General features: G+C 45.7%; 1 protein-coding gene across 3 annotated transcripts in view; it reads right to left on the bottom strand.

Moving 5' to 3' along the window:
- PFKP (phosphofructokinase, platelet) overlaps positions 1 to 14,592 on the bottom strand; it is a 92,159-nt gene that overhangs the window by 29,171 nt on the left and 48,396 nt on the right. For all 3 annotated transcript variants that reach the window (XM_066584561.1, XM_066584560.1, XM_066584559.1), the window contains exons 9-13: positions 10,683 to 10,775; positions 8,108 to 8,233; positions 5,716 to 5,780; positions 3,564 to 3,633; positions 911 to 1,057 (exon numbers count right to left, since the gene is read on the bottom strand). In XM_066584561.1, coding sequence (XP_066440658.1) covers positions 911 to 1,057; positions 3,564 to 3,633; positions 5,716 to 5,780; positions 8,108 to 8,233; positions 10,683 to 10,775 — 501 coding nt within the window. The remainder of the gene's footprint in view (positions 1 to 910; positions 1,058 to 3,563; positions 3,634 to 5,715; positions 5,781 to 8,107; positions 8,234 to 10,682; positions 10,776 to 14,592) is intronic.

The following is a 14,592-nucleotide window of genomic DNA, read 5'->3' as shown; positions in this document are numbered from 1 at the left end:
CTTTTGGTTTTTAGGTCCTCCACTCCACTAATTACTTTCATCAGCCATAAAGGTAGCCATGTGATCATACTTACAGAACCTGACACCGCATATCTTTGCTCCCCTCTGGGTTCACAGCGATCTTGGGAGCAGGAAAAAAGGAGGAGCAAAGTGTGTGGCATCAGGTTCCATCAGTACGATCACACGGCTGTTTTCACTGCTGATGAAAGGAGTTAGTGGATGGGTGGTACCCAGTGGTAGGACAGTGGCATACCCACCCGGTTTAGCGGGACAGCTGCCGAAATACAGGTCGGTTGGGACAACTGGATTTAAAGGGTAATTCTGAGTAGGAGATGATCTTTTAAGTTTTCACCCATCTGCCAAATGGGTCACAACTAGAGATGAGCGAGTATACTCGCTAAGGCACATTACTCGAGCGAGTAGTGCCTTAGCTGAGTATCTCCCCGCTCGTCTCTAAAGATTCGGGGGCCGGCGGGGAGCGCGGGGAGGAATGGAGGGGAGATCTCTCTCTCCCCCCCCGCAACTCACCTGCCACCCGCGCCGGCCCATGAATCTTTAGAGACGAGCGGGGAGATACTCGGCTAAGGCACTACTCGCTCAAGTAATGTGCCTTAGCGAGTATACTCGCTCATCTCTAGTCACAACCGATAGACTGGTGGTGTTCTAACCGCAGGGTCTCCCACAACCCCGATAACGTGGTTCCTGTTTTCCCCATCCTCCTCGCTGCATTCTCAGTAAGGAGGAGAAAATTGAATGGAGCGGAGGTGACGCTTGCACAGTGTCGCCCGATATATTTTCAATGGGACTGCCAGAGATAGTCAAGTACAAAGGGATAGGCTATTTCTGTCAGCCCCATTGAAATGTAAGGAGCGGTGATCAGTGCAAGGCCGACTTACTTTATCATTCTCACCTGTCCTTTGGCAAATCCTTCAAAGCCATCGTTAACAGCGAACATCTTGTGTCCTTCGGTAATTCCCACCCTCACGGCGGATCGGACGGCTCCATTCATTCCAGCAGCAGGAGCACCAACGTTTAAAACGGCCACATTGAAGTTGCTCTAGTAAGCAGAATGGAAAATGATGTAAACCTTGTAGCAACAAGAAGAGACTGAATACTGACACAACACAGACTGAGCAGCGAGTTCCCTCTAACCCAATCCTAACCCTCATAACGCATTTCTAATACTGCCATTACAGTTCAAAACCAGCGGGCGATGTCCATGATAAGGCAACACATATAAAGCAGGCACTTCTCCACTAATGCAGCAGTAAACAGGTATTATAGCCACTGAATAGGTTGTAACCTATATAAAAGGCATTTGTAGCTTACGGATTACTAGAAAGTTCTAAACTTTTAGAAATCATCCGATGTGACAAAAGTGACATGTTGAAGTTTTGATAAACAGGGGTCCGGGAGCGGAGACCCCCACCAGACGCTAAAACAGAGAGACAAAAGCACAGACGCTTTTTTTTGGCTATGATCAGCGAGTAGTCTAAGAAATGAAAGCTGCGCTGTGATTGGTTGCAATGGCAAAAAAGTCAGACTTTCTTTTAGACAACTTTCCTAAGAGTGTGGTGCCGGGATACTTTTCCGTGGCCCAGCCTGTATAAATGATGTTACTTAAGACACTTTGTTCATTGCCGGCTACATGTAACATTACAGGATATGGAAGTGGATGTGTTTGTTAATTTGTGTTTGGAAGAAGAGTTGTTAGAGGTGGGTAATAGCAGCAGGGACAGAGGGAGTACGAATACGGCCGGCTCATGCTGTGGGAAGTCGTGCAAGATAAAAGGTAGACTGCATGCGGAGCAGAAGCTCATCATCTAGGAATGTTGGCCGGTCTTAAGCAAAATACATGTAAATTACGTACACTACACTGGTTGTCCTGTCAGGAAGAAGAGAAAATCATTGCATTACTTTAACCACTTAGTAAGCTATTAGTTTGGCTGCCCCCCTGACCCTCCTCAGGAAAAGACTAAAACTCTTCTTCCAGCGAGCTGAACCGGAGTTATTTGCAACTACTTTTTCTCCTGTTTAATTAATCCTTCCCCGGGGAATTTAACCGGTGCTGGAAATGTTCTGTTATAAAAACGTTAGAGTTTGATACCGCAATATGGGACAAGCGTGAAAGGTTTCATCTTGCTGTGGAGGCTGAAGCCCAGGGTATGGCCGAGGATTGACAATTCCTCCTATGGCGGAAGGTGGAGCAACCCAGGTGTGAAAAGAGGGGGAAAAAAATCTCTCCATGTAATCCTCTATGTTCCCTCAGGACAGTTCACCGATATCAGATAAGTGGGGGTCAGATTCCATACACCAGCTGTTTGAAGGGGCTGCAGCACGTGGGTGAGAGCTGAAGCCTTTTCATTATATATCAAGCACAGCACCATACACTGTATAGTGGCTGTGTCTGGCATTGCAACTCAATTCCATTCACTTGAATCGAACTCAGCTGCACAATGCCTATATGACCATTGAACAAGCCACACAGGCCAAAGAAGAGACCCAAGTGGTTGCCCAAGCATTGCAGCCCCTTAAAACAGCTGCTTGAGGATATTGTGAGTCTTATTTCCACGATGTGATATTTATGAGCTATGCTAAGGGTAACTCATCAAAATCTGAATCCTGGAAAACCCCTTCAAAGGGAACATGTCACCATCTCTACCCCTCTGAACTGTTGGCAGCAGTATAGCAGTCACTAATGAAACTTTCTAACATGCATCTAAAAAAGGTGTTTTTAAATCTCCCGCATTGCATGTTAAATCGTTCCAAACCATATGGTGCTCCTAAACGCGCCCCCTCTCCCTTTGACTGCTGTGGATGGTGTCCCCATGTCACCCACCAGCCTGTCCACATTTTGCACATGTGCCACACAGTGAAAGTTGATGCGTCTGCCCACAGCAGGGCAAAAATCAAACCCCTCCCAGGATACGCAGCTCAAGCCAAGAGTTGGAGCGGCTTGTGGATGCCCTAGGGACATCAACCAAGAGTTCAGAAGGGTAAAACCGGGTGACAGGTTCCCTTTAAGTGAATGATCTTGTAGTTAAAGGAGTATTCCGGGTTTTTACTATTGATGCCCTATCCTCAAGATAGGTGATCAATAGTTGATCGTCTGGGGTCCGCCACTTCGGATCCCCGCTGATCCTCTGGCCGCTGTCAGTGCAGTGGGATCAGACATCATTGGTGGTCAGAGCTGGAAAATCTAATAAAGGGTTCGTTCCCATTGAAATCAATGTGAACGATGCCTCCTATTAAGAGTTGCGGATCCTCATTGCAGTCAGAGCTGGAAGTGTAATAGGAGACATTGCTTCCATTGATTTTAAATGGGAGTGAAACCTTACTATTACATGGGTGGCCCTGACCACCAATGACAATGTCCGGCCCTTCTGCACTGATAGCGGGCCAAAGGATCAGCTGATCGTCAGGAATCCCCAGCGGTGGACCCCCGCCGATCAACTATTGATGACCTATCCTGAGGATGTGTGATCCATAATAAAAGCCTGGAATACCACTTTAAACTGTAGTAGCAACAATTTGAGTCTAGCAATAGAGAAATGTCCTTTTACCTTTGGAAGTTCAGATACTTTTTTCTTGTGGGACAGGAGTTTGTATGTGTTGAGGTTGTTCTCAAAACTCCTGAAAAAAAAAAAACAACATTTTGACATATTGATTTTTGGCACAATTTAATGAACAAAAGACGAGAAAGGTCAACAGGAATGAATTGGTGAATCTGATGAATCTTGTCTAGACCAAAAAAAAACCCTTTGATTTTTGCAAAAATGGAGCCAACCATCTATTTCTTTGGGAAATAATAGGTTTACCATCAGAAAATCTAAATACCAATGGAGGTCTAACCAGACAGACTTCATCTTTGACTACACAGCCATTTTCACCATTAGCAGTTCTTCAATGGTTTTGTAGCAAGTAGAGTTGAACCCAAATATTACCGTATGCCAACAGCTAGCACACAATGCATTGGTGATGGATCATGATCGCGTGTGATGTCGTGATGCAATGATCCCATTGTGCAGCAAGACTTAATCTAAAGAGCTCCGCAAGGCACCCTGCAACTCAACGATGTAGCAAGTTCACAAGGCGGTCGCTTTGTAGGCCGGACATGCTACCTTAGCAAAACGTCCAGATAAGGCCACTCTATTTAGAACTGGCCTTGTCTTCCATGCAGCTTCTACTTACATTTACTGCCAGTATAGTGGGACAGCAGGAAAAAAGCCACCTGGGCATGAGCAGAAATGCCATCATATCAGTAATACAAAGGGCATCACATAAATCTGCTCTAAAGTGATCAGCGCTTACATGTACATCCCTATTACACCTGGGAGTGGGTCAACCGATGGTGGATAGAGTCTAAGGAACTTAAAAGGGGAATTGCCTGAAGGAAAGTTTTTGCGTGGGTGATGAGTATCTGATCGATGGGCGTTAGAGATGAGCGAACGTACTCGGTAAGGGCGATTTCGCAATCGAGCACCGCGATTTTCGAGTACTTCACTACTCGGGTGAAAAGTACTCGGGGGCGCTGTGGGGCGGGGGGTTGCAGAGGGGAGTGGGGGGTAGCAGCGGGGAACAGGGGGGAGCCCTCTCTCTCTCCCTCTCCCCCCCACTCCCCTCTGCAACCCCCCGCTCACCCACAGCGCACCCGAGTACTTTTCACCCGAGTAGTGAAGTACTCGAAAATCGCGGTGCTCGATTGCGAAATCGCCCTTACCAAGTACGTTCGCTCATCTCTAATGAGCGTCCTTCCACTGGGACTCCCCCAGATAATAAGCACAAGGTGTCCTATGTCCCCTTCTTCCTTACAGTGGGGGAGGAGCTTGAATGGAGCAGTGGCCGAGCATGCGTGCTGCCACTCCATTCAACTCTATGGAAAGGGACGTCCATATAACTCATTGAAACCCTGTAGCAAAACTAAGAAGTGGGATCCCTGCATGTCCCTGGACCCCCCTGAAAATAAAATGAACAAGTTATTAAAAATGAATTCTCTTGGCGAGTCTAAGCTTGACAGTCCTGACTAGAAAACAGAGCAGCTGGAGATAGTCCATACCCCCGTCCTCAGCTCCTGGGGAGAGCCAATTGTGGGAGGGTGGCAGCAACACAGGACTGCAAGAGGAATGCTGGCTTTGTTTGCAATGGAATAGGCCCAGGAAGTGAAGCTTTTTAGCAATGGACACCCTCCCTGTGCCACAGGCCCCTTAGCGGCCATGTGGTCTGTCACCATTGGTGTCTTCCACTATGTATGGTACTGCTAGTTCAGATGAATGCAGCATTTGGCTATCTTCAGCAATCCCATATAGCTTGAGTGGAGTGGCAGCACACATGTTCAGCCACCGCTCCATTAAAACGGGACTGCGGACCCCCATTCTCGTGACTGGTGGGGGTCCGATACCAATCAGACTTTTATCACCTATTCCATGGATAGCTGATAGGCTGTCATTCTAGGACTACCCATGAAAGAAGTTAATGATATATGCCGCGGTGGCCTCAGCAGGCGGTTTAGGAGTAAGAGGGCTACCGTTCTCCCGATAGGTGACTAAAATCTGTAAAAACGTGTAGTGGGAAACAATGATGGAGGTCCCAGTCTGCAGACACCCCACTAACGTCACCTGAAATGTCTAAGTGACATGTAGAGAGAACCTGGGACTGGAATATCCCCTCAATGTAAGAAAATGAAACATGAAGATAAAAATGGAGTATAAAAGGTACCTTCCACGCAACCTCACAGCATCCTCAAATCTCTGTTCATCCATCGCCTTCTGCACTTCCTGAGTCTGCACAAAAGAAATACAGAAGTACATTGTGATACAACATTACGTCTCAGCCAATGCGTAGCTTATACAGCGGGTCCTTAACCCTTTCCAATTCAATTTCCCTGCCACACGCACAGTCCTCAACTCTTATCTATTTTGGGTAGGAATGCGCATTACAGATTCCTTGGAATTACTGAACTGTCATCATGATTTTATTAGCAATTTTTTCAAAAATAAACATGAGTTATGGGTGTTTCACATCAGGAAGATGATTTGTAATAATCCTGTAAATATATGTATATTGATATAATATAATAAGACTCTATTCATTACTAATTTCCCTAATTCATTCATTCAATCAATCAATCTATCACAGTGCCATACAAAGGCATCCTATAACTGCATACAAGGTGTATGGCACATGTTTCTAACAGTATGCAGGACAGCTCTCCGATGTCGGAGCGCTGTCCTGTATACTGTAACATACACTTCAGAACAGCCTCCAACATCGGTGTGCTGTCCTGCATAGTATTAGAAACATGTGTCGGACCTCGCCCAACATGGCAGCTATGCAGGGAAATTTGAATGTTGGATGAGGTCTAATACTGCATTGGAAAAGGTTAAACTGAGTCATAAACAGTCCTGTCTTTCCAGAAGGGGTCCCATCCTCACCATTGTGTGAATGGCCTAGGAGGCTGCTGTAAAGCAGATTTCTAAATGCTTTTAATTGCAGCTCAGGCAAGACGGCCGCCCCTCATAGTCATGTACAGACAATCGAGTGAAAAATCTACAATCAGCAACTAAAAGCAGATTCCAAAAATTGAAAACATCTCACTATCTGGTTTTAATTACTAAAAATATATAGATGATGCATTCCCTTTAAATAGGATGCATAGGTGTAAACGACTGATGGCTTAGATAAGTTATCAATAGTAGATTGGTGGGTGGTCCACTGACTGGGACCCCCTGCCTATCAGCTATTTTCCAGAACAGCATGATTGTGCACTGAGCTGATTTCTGCAGTACGACAGCTCTACTCTTAAGCCCCTTTTACACGTAACGATTATCGCTCAAAATGAGGGCCGGAAATGAGCGATAATCGTTACATGTAAACGCGGGCATCGTGCACTTTTCATTTGAGTGATGGATTTTACTTCACATAAAATCCATCGTTCAGCCAGTGAAAGACTGAGCAGATACATTCCATTTGAATGCATTTTGCTCATCTTTCATAGACTGCAAGATGTTCTCCCTGCAGCATGTTTACACTAGCCGTGAAAAACAATGGAATGTGCCGCCAGCCGCGAGGAGAACAATGGAATGTGCCCACAGCTGTTTGCTGAGCCTAGCTTGTGTTTAAATACATGCCTAGCTGTGCAAACAACTCATGGAGGTCCTTTTACATGCAAATGAAGATGATAAAGTATTAATGACCATTTGAAAGATTATCTTTTTGTATAAAAGGACCTTTACTGTAGTGGCCAGGCTTGGTATTGCAGGCAAAGCTCCCATTGATTTTAATAGTAACTTGGCCTGTAATACCAAGCCTGGCCACCACAGTAAGAACGGAGCCGTCTGCTTCCTGCAGAATTCAGTTCAGCACACAACTGCATTGGCCCAGTGAGCAGCTGATCTTCAGGAGCTAGAAAATGGACCCCCAACAAAATAGTATTGATTACTTATGTAGGCCATCAATAGTTACAACCGGACAACTTCTTTTAGGGCAGTACCCCATTTACATGGGACGGCTGTCGGCTAAACGAGCACACGAGCGGGTAACGTCACCGCTAATTGTTCGTGCTTGTGCAGAACGTTTAGACAAGCAGATCATCGCTGAGAGTTGCTCAATTCTCCCTCAGTGCTCCACATTCTATGAGCGGGGAGTGTTTAGACGAAGCAAGAAGTGAGCGAACCAGTGATGATTTTTATGCTGGTTGAAACTGAGCGACAATCGAAAAAGTAAACGAATAGTGCGCGATGGCTTTATATTTAGACGCAACGATTATAGCGCATTTTTGTTTGCGTGAATGAATTTTGCGCAACAACCGTTATGTGTAAATGGGCCATAACCAATTCCTGGGTTTGTCAGTGGTTCACCATTTCCCTGGCACTAGATAACTACTGTATATCAGTAGAAGTTTACGTCTCTATCACACTAGATGATGAGATTTCACATCACTGACTGTTATCTGGCTGCTCCAAAAAGTTCAGGCTACCCCCTGGCACACAAGTATTTACAGCAGAGACTGTCCTGGCACAGAAGCTCTGCCAAGTCCTGAAACTCAACACAGTGATTGTCTCCTATAGCTTTAGATAATACCCGGTATTAGCATGGCTCAGGCACTCACCATCTGCACACACTCCATGAGAGGTAAGCGCACGGCTTGGTTTCCACATAACGATACCACGCAGGCAGGCGTCTCTGGAGTGGCTTCAAGCAAGGCCAAGACGCACTCCACCCCCATCCTGCTGGCCTGTACACAGGAGAATATGTGTCAGCTTTATATATACACACGAGGACCTGGAATATCCATGTTAGTAAATACTTGCATTCCCTGTAGAATAACATTTGCATTGTGTCATTCCTCTGTTATTCCTCCTGGAAAGAGATGAAAAAACTGCAACTGGGTGTTGTCATTCCCCTTTTCATTAAGGTGCGTCCCTACACAGGTTGACACTGTTTGCCTGAAGGAACAGCATCGGACTGAGTAGGCGCATGTCCCACTGACAAGAGGAACGGCAATTTATCCATATATTTCCAGGAAGAATAACATAGGAATGGCCAAGTTCTAAGAAAAAGATGCTCCAGAGTAGCTAGGAGTGCTGACCAATCCTTTCTAAAGGGTTACTCCGGTGATTTATTTTTAATTCATTATATATTTAAACCCCCCGCCCACCCCCCAGTATATATAATTGGACTAGTGTTACTTTGGTTAGTAATACCTTTCTATCTGAGACTCCCAGCTTCTGTTTTCTCAGATGGTAATGTGATCGCACACCTCCTGTCACTCATTTATAATAGAGGAGATCACAGCTCATCCTCATGACTGTATACTTATGGCGAATATAGCAAAAAATAATTATTCTGCTCCTCCAGCAAGCAGAAATGGTTTAACCTCAGCTAATGCAGTGCTTAAGCATCACGGGATACATGTGAAAGTGAAATCAAAAACTCTCACCATCAAGATGCTGCCTACTAAGCATCAGACAGCAGGCTGCACTGCATGAAAGTGGCTGCAGTACAGAGAGGAGACCTCGAGAGTGTGACAGGTAATCAGGGCAGGGGGGCAGGCATAGAAAAATGTGTTTTTGCCAGAGTGACCCTTTAAAAAAACTAATGATGACCCTTGAATATTGTATGCACATGCTTACTTTAATAAAGCTATACAACTGTATTTGTCACATATCAGGTTGCATTTATGAATACTGTCACAATGAGTTCTTAAAGGGGTTGTCCAGGGAGTGAATATTTTACCATAAGCCCAGTGACTAGTAAACTAATCAACCAGACCATGTCGTAACCTCTGGCAGTATGATACCTGCCATTCTAATTCCCTCGATCTCCGCTCAGTTCTGGGTAACTCCACCGTGGCCAATCCCTGGCCTCAACATTGGTACCGCTGAGGCCAGTGAATGATTAAAGCTTCCGTGTGCTTAGACAGCTTTGTCAGAAAACTCAGTGAAGTGAGCGGAAGTGGCGAAACAAGTCGGTATAGTCTGGTTTATTATCTTACAAGAAGTCACTGGGCTCATGCTAAAAATGTCACTGCTTGGACAAGCCCTTTAAATGAGTTAAAGAACACACAGCAACAGAATAACGGAGAAGCAGTAACAAGCAACTTCATAGAACGGTTCCTGGAAGTAGGACTACTTTGTAACTAATTGTTACATAATAAACAATGAATACATAATAACTAGTGAATAAACAAAACCTAGGATTGTATGATAGCAGCATGTAACAACTCACCCTATAGCAAGCTGTAATGGTTTTCACATCTGCACTCGGGGTTCTGCTTCCCTGCTCCATCGGAGGAGTAAATAAAGCGAATCCCCACTGCCGAACGACTCACAACCGGACAGACCCCACTGACTATAATGCGGTCCGTTTAGTTTCCGCTCTGGTGCCCGCTTTTGGGCAGAAAAAGCAGCGCTGCATGCTTTTTCATCCGGTACTTTGAGCCGGATCTGTTCCAAAGCAGATGTGAAACCGGCCTAACTAGCATTAAGGGGTTGTCGAGACCCCAAACCATTCTTTATTTCTCTAATTGTGTTACATTGAGGATCTCTGTAATTGACTTACTACAAACACGCTCTATTTCACAGATCCATACTATGGTCATGTGCCCCACTGTCATATCTACTAAACTTACGCTGGCATTATATACATAATCCCATGATTCTTTGCAACTCTGTTTATGGATATATCATTAACAGCTATGTCACTAGCGGTGGGCCGTCCTTGCATTTGGATGAACTGTCTACGTGCCGATCTTCTTCAGGCTACACTGGCACATGCGCAGTTCACTTGATACAAGGACCTCCACCACTAGTGACGTAACTGCTGGTGATGTACCCATACACCAAGCTGCAAACAACCATGGGATTGTGTATGTAACGTTGGCACAACTGCAATGGAGTGGACAGCGGGGGCATGTGACCATAATCCAGTCAACATGACAGCACATACGTGTTCTGCGGTGGCCCACTGGATAGGGCAGGGCAGTGCATACCATACAAGAAAGGTATACCAGCTTGATAGAGGCCAAAAGGACAGTCCTTTTTATCTCCCGGTAAATGGAGCTCTATGGATACGTTTAAGGCATACATCTAAAGTCTTCCCTGGGTATATGCCAAATGTAGGACTCAGTGTGAACATCCTTTTGTGCTGAGAACATCGTCAAAAAATAAGGAAAAACAACTCACTAGAATTCTGTCAAAAGCCGAAGGGGTTCCACCTCTCTGGACGTGACCCAAAATAGTTACTCTGGTGTCAAACCCAAGACGGGAGACTACAAGCTGAAAAAACAAGATGTTGTGTGCAGTTAGATCATCACTTTTACTAATACATTCTATATGTGTACAATGAATGGCCCCTCTGCGAGACCCCCGGCCCTTTCATATTTAGAGCCTCCCTGTATGGAAATTATCCATGTGACCCCGGAGTGCAGCACAAAATAAGATAAGTTTTCCGTGGATCTGTTTTAGTGTTAACTAGAGATAAGGCAATTATACTCGCTAAGGCACATTACTCGAGCGGGTAGTGCCTTAGCCAAGTATCTCCCCGCTCATCTCTAAAGATTTGGGGGGCAGTGAGCGGCGGGGGAGAGCGGGGAGGAACGGAGCTCCCTCTCCCCGCCGCAACTCACCTGTCACCTGTCACCTGCGCCGGCCCCCGAATCTTTAGAGACGAGCGGGGAGATACTCGGCTAAGGCACTACTCGCTCAAGTAATGTGCCTTAGCGAGTATACTCGCTCATCTCTAGCGTTAACCCTTTCCAATCCACTGCCTGACATCTTCCTACATTCCGACTGAAGCTTGTACAGCTTCAGTCAGAATGATGTCCAATAGGATGTCCAATAGGGTGTTCTTACCGTCTATAACCAGCCACTCCACTGTCAAAGCCTCTCTGGCGCACACACACTGGCTTTATAGCCAGCAGATGGCACTGTTGTGTAACAGCAAAAAGAGAATGCCTTTTAGGAAACCTTGAATCCAAAATTGGATTGGAAAGGGTTAATCCACATATGAAATTCCAGCGAACTGAGTGATTCCAACGAGGCCCGGTCATTGGTGTTAGACTAGCCGGGGCAGGGATGTTAGTGCCGCCCTTGTGGGGTTTTCTTGTGTAACGCTGTGGAGAGTATATTAAGAGTGGTTTGATGGAGGAGAAACATCTAGCAAAAGGGGATCCAGTAGACATAAACAACTTGTTGTCGAAAGGGGTCAAAAGAGGATGTCAGGAATCGCTTTGACCAACAGGAGGTGCACAATCAAGATCAGTTGAAGACAGCGCTGATGCTCCAACTAACGTGTCTGAATGCACAACTCGCTGTTCCTCGGCATAAATGGGCTATAACAGCAGACGACCAGTTCCAGCGCCATTGTGTCTAAGAGAAACAGAAAGGTGAGACTCCACTGGGCGAAAGAGAGCAAAAATTGTATCACTGAGCACAGCTGCTTTGAACATGTCAGCACCACCCTCTGTTGTAACTAAAAGAAGCTTCCTGTCCGCAGGGGCCAATATTCCTGTAGAATGATTTCATCACCTAGTGATATGCCACAGCGAACTGCTGCTGTTCTGATGGCCAAAGGAGTCCAACGTGCTGCTAGCTGGGGGGTCTCTAATAAAGTAGCCATTCAGTGTAGTTTGCTACAAAAGCTATAGAGAATAGGTGACAATCCCAGATGAAGTGCTGTACTGAATACACACTGCTGTGCTCCCCAGAGCGGTTACCTGATAAATATAACCGGCACAATGATAAACCGCACTAATTCTAATTACGGGACGAGGATTATACATAATGCTCCTCGGTGGTGGCAGCAGATGGCGTGACGTGATAAGCCGGTACTTGCTGATGACAGTCTGTATCAGGTATTTTCCTCGACAGAGATACAAGTACAGTTTCCTAGATGAAAACTTTTATTAATGTTGTTCCAGAACGTCTGAGTCACCCGGGCGGAGCCGCAGAACACGGACTGCGAGAAACCGAAGCGTCTAGTAATCAATCCATCCATATAAAGGTACTAGAGGGACTAGTGATGACGTCCTCTGAACTACACTTCACCCGCATCATTGTAATTGGATAATATAGCATTCTCCGTCTGCTGAGTCAGAGCCAGTCTTATCGAAAGCAACAAGGTTCACAACCCCTCACCCAAATGTGGCCGTGCGATATGTAGAGCACCGAATCATTCTGGACCATTGGTGGTGAATGGCGTAGGAAACAGGTAGATCAAGGGTTCAGGGAAGGGGTGTACAAACTTTTCTCATCTGACAGACACATTTTTAGATTTTTTACATTTTCCAAGGGCTGCAGTAAAACTGAGGGCTTTTTCACACGGGGCGTTTTTTTCTGTGTGAATACCTATTTTTAATTGGATAGAACTTCACGTTAACAGAACGCATTGATTTCAAAGGTTTTATTCACATGAGCGTTTTTGTTTACAGAGAGTCTAAGCACAAAAATCCCAGCTGTCCTATCTTGGTCCAGACGAGAATTCAAGCCAATGGCTGGCATGCGGGTGTGTTCTGTTTTGTTTTTACACAACCATTAACTTCAATAGGAGTTAAAATGAGATCAATTGAGATGTGTTCTGTTTGTTATTACGTGGGGGAAAAGATGGATGACACTCGCACTTCAAAAGTGTATGAAAAATGCGTGAAATTGCACAAAAAAAAATTGTCCATTTTTCAAGGATCACAATTGTAATTGCCTGTGTGAATAAGGCCTTAAAGGGAATCTGCCACCTCAGAACCGCACCATAAACTATGCTATAGTGCTGTTCCAGGTGATGGAGAGAGCCAGGGGATGTGGATGCACCCGGGCCTAGGAGCCTAAGGGGGCCCATAAGGTCTCTCTTCTCCATATAGGGAGCGCAGTACTATAAATAAAGCATTATAGTTGGGGGCCCTGTGACAGATTTCACATTGGGGCCCAGAAGCTTCAAGTTACACCTCTGGAGGGGGCTGTTTTTTTTATAATCATCCGCTCTCCCGTTCCCCGTGTTTCTGGGTGAAGATCTGACTTTTCAGACCACCGTGTGTGCATATTCTACATCTATGAGAAAATGCGCCCACAGCAATCTGAAAGGAGTGCGATTTTTAGAATGCGTGTAATCGCCAGTGCTGGACATTGTGGGAACGGAGGAGCTGGTAAGTATAAAAGACACATCCCCGGCTCCTACTGAAACAGCACCATTCCTTAGTTTATGGTGCTTTTCTGAGACAACGGGCTCCCTTAGGCCCTCTGTCCACGGCCGTGATGGAATATCGCTAGTGATTCCGTCACGGGGGAGAGCTGTCAGGTCCCCGCGCTGAGCCTATTTGACAGATAGGCTCACCGCGATTTGAATCCCACGAAGGAAGAATCGCTATGATTCTCCACTCATGGACATCGGGGCTGCACTTTCCATAGCAACGCTATAGAAAGCGTTCACTGCGTAATCCACGGCTGGATTATCGCCGCGGATAACGCAATTAATTATCGCCCGTTGACAGGAGCCCTTAAAGTGGGTTTTCATTTTTGGGACAAATGTCTGCCCCTGGACCAGAGCAGAAGGGAGCATATTACCTGGAGTTGTTTTCCTCTTGCACACCCTCCAATCCACCACTTCCAGGTCCTGGTTTTGGATGTCCAAGATGGCCACTGCAATTTTCTAACTATCTAATACACACTCTCTCTAATTTGGCAGTACTGATCATGTGAGCAGTTCTTGCCAATCACAGAGCAGGTATAGTGCATTGGTAGTCTAGGACTACCAATGTACTGTGGGGATTACGAAGTCAGGAGATTATCTCAGCAGTCTTGACCGGCTGAAAACAGGACACAGGGCTGGCAGGTAGGAGGTCCGGAAGAGAAAAGAAAAAAAACTGCGGGTAATATACCCCCTTCCTTCAGTCCCGGGACAGAGCTTTGGTGTATTCCCCTCTAAGAAATGTATGAAAAATTGGCAGTATACATCTTAAATGTCTGAAAGATTGGGGGGGGGGGGTATTTCTGGCACACACTTAGAGGAATGGGGTCCCTTGCACCCCTCTTGGTAACTACAGAGAGGAGGAGGCAGCCGTGCACTCACTAGAATATTTATATTGTACTTTAAAGGTGTAGTCTT

This window comes from Eleutherodactylus coqui, chromosome 12 (assembly GCF_035609145.1).
Source record: "Eleutherodactylus coqui strain aEleCoq1 chromosome 12, aEleCoq1.hap1, whole genome shotgun sequence".
Classification (NCBI taxonomy): Eukaryota; Metazoa; Chordata; class Amphibia; order Anura; family Eleutherodactylidae; genus Eleutherodactylus; species Eleutherodactylus coqui.
Note: the sequence above shows the minus strand (reverse complement) of the source record. Positions and strands in the feature narration are given on the sequence as shown.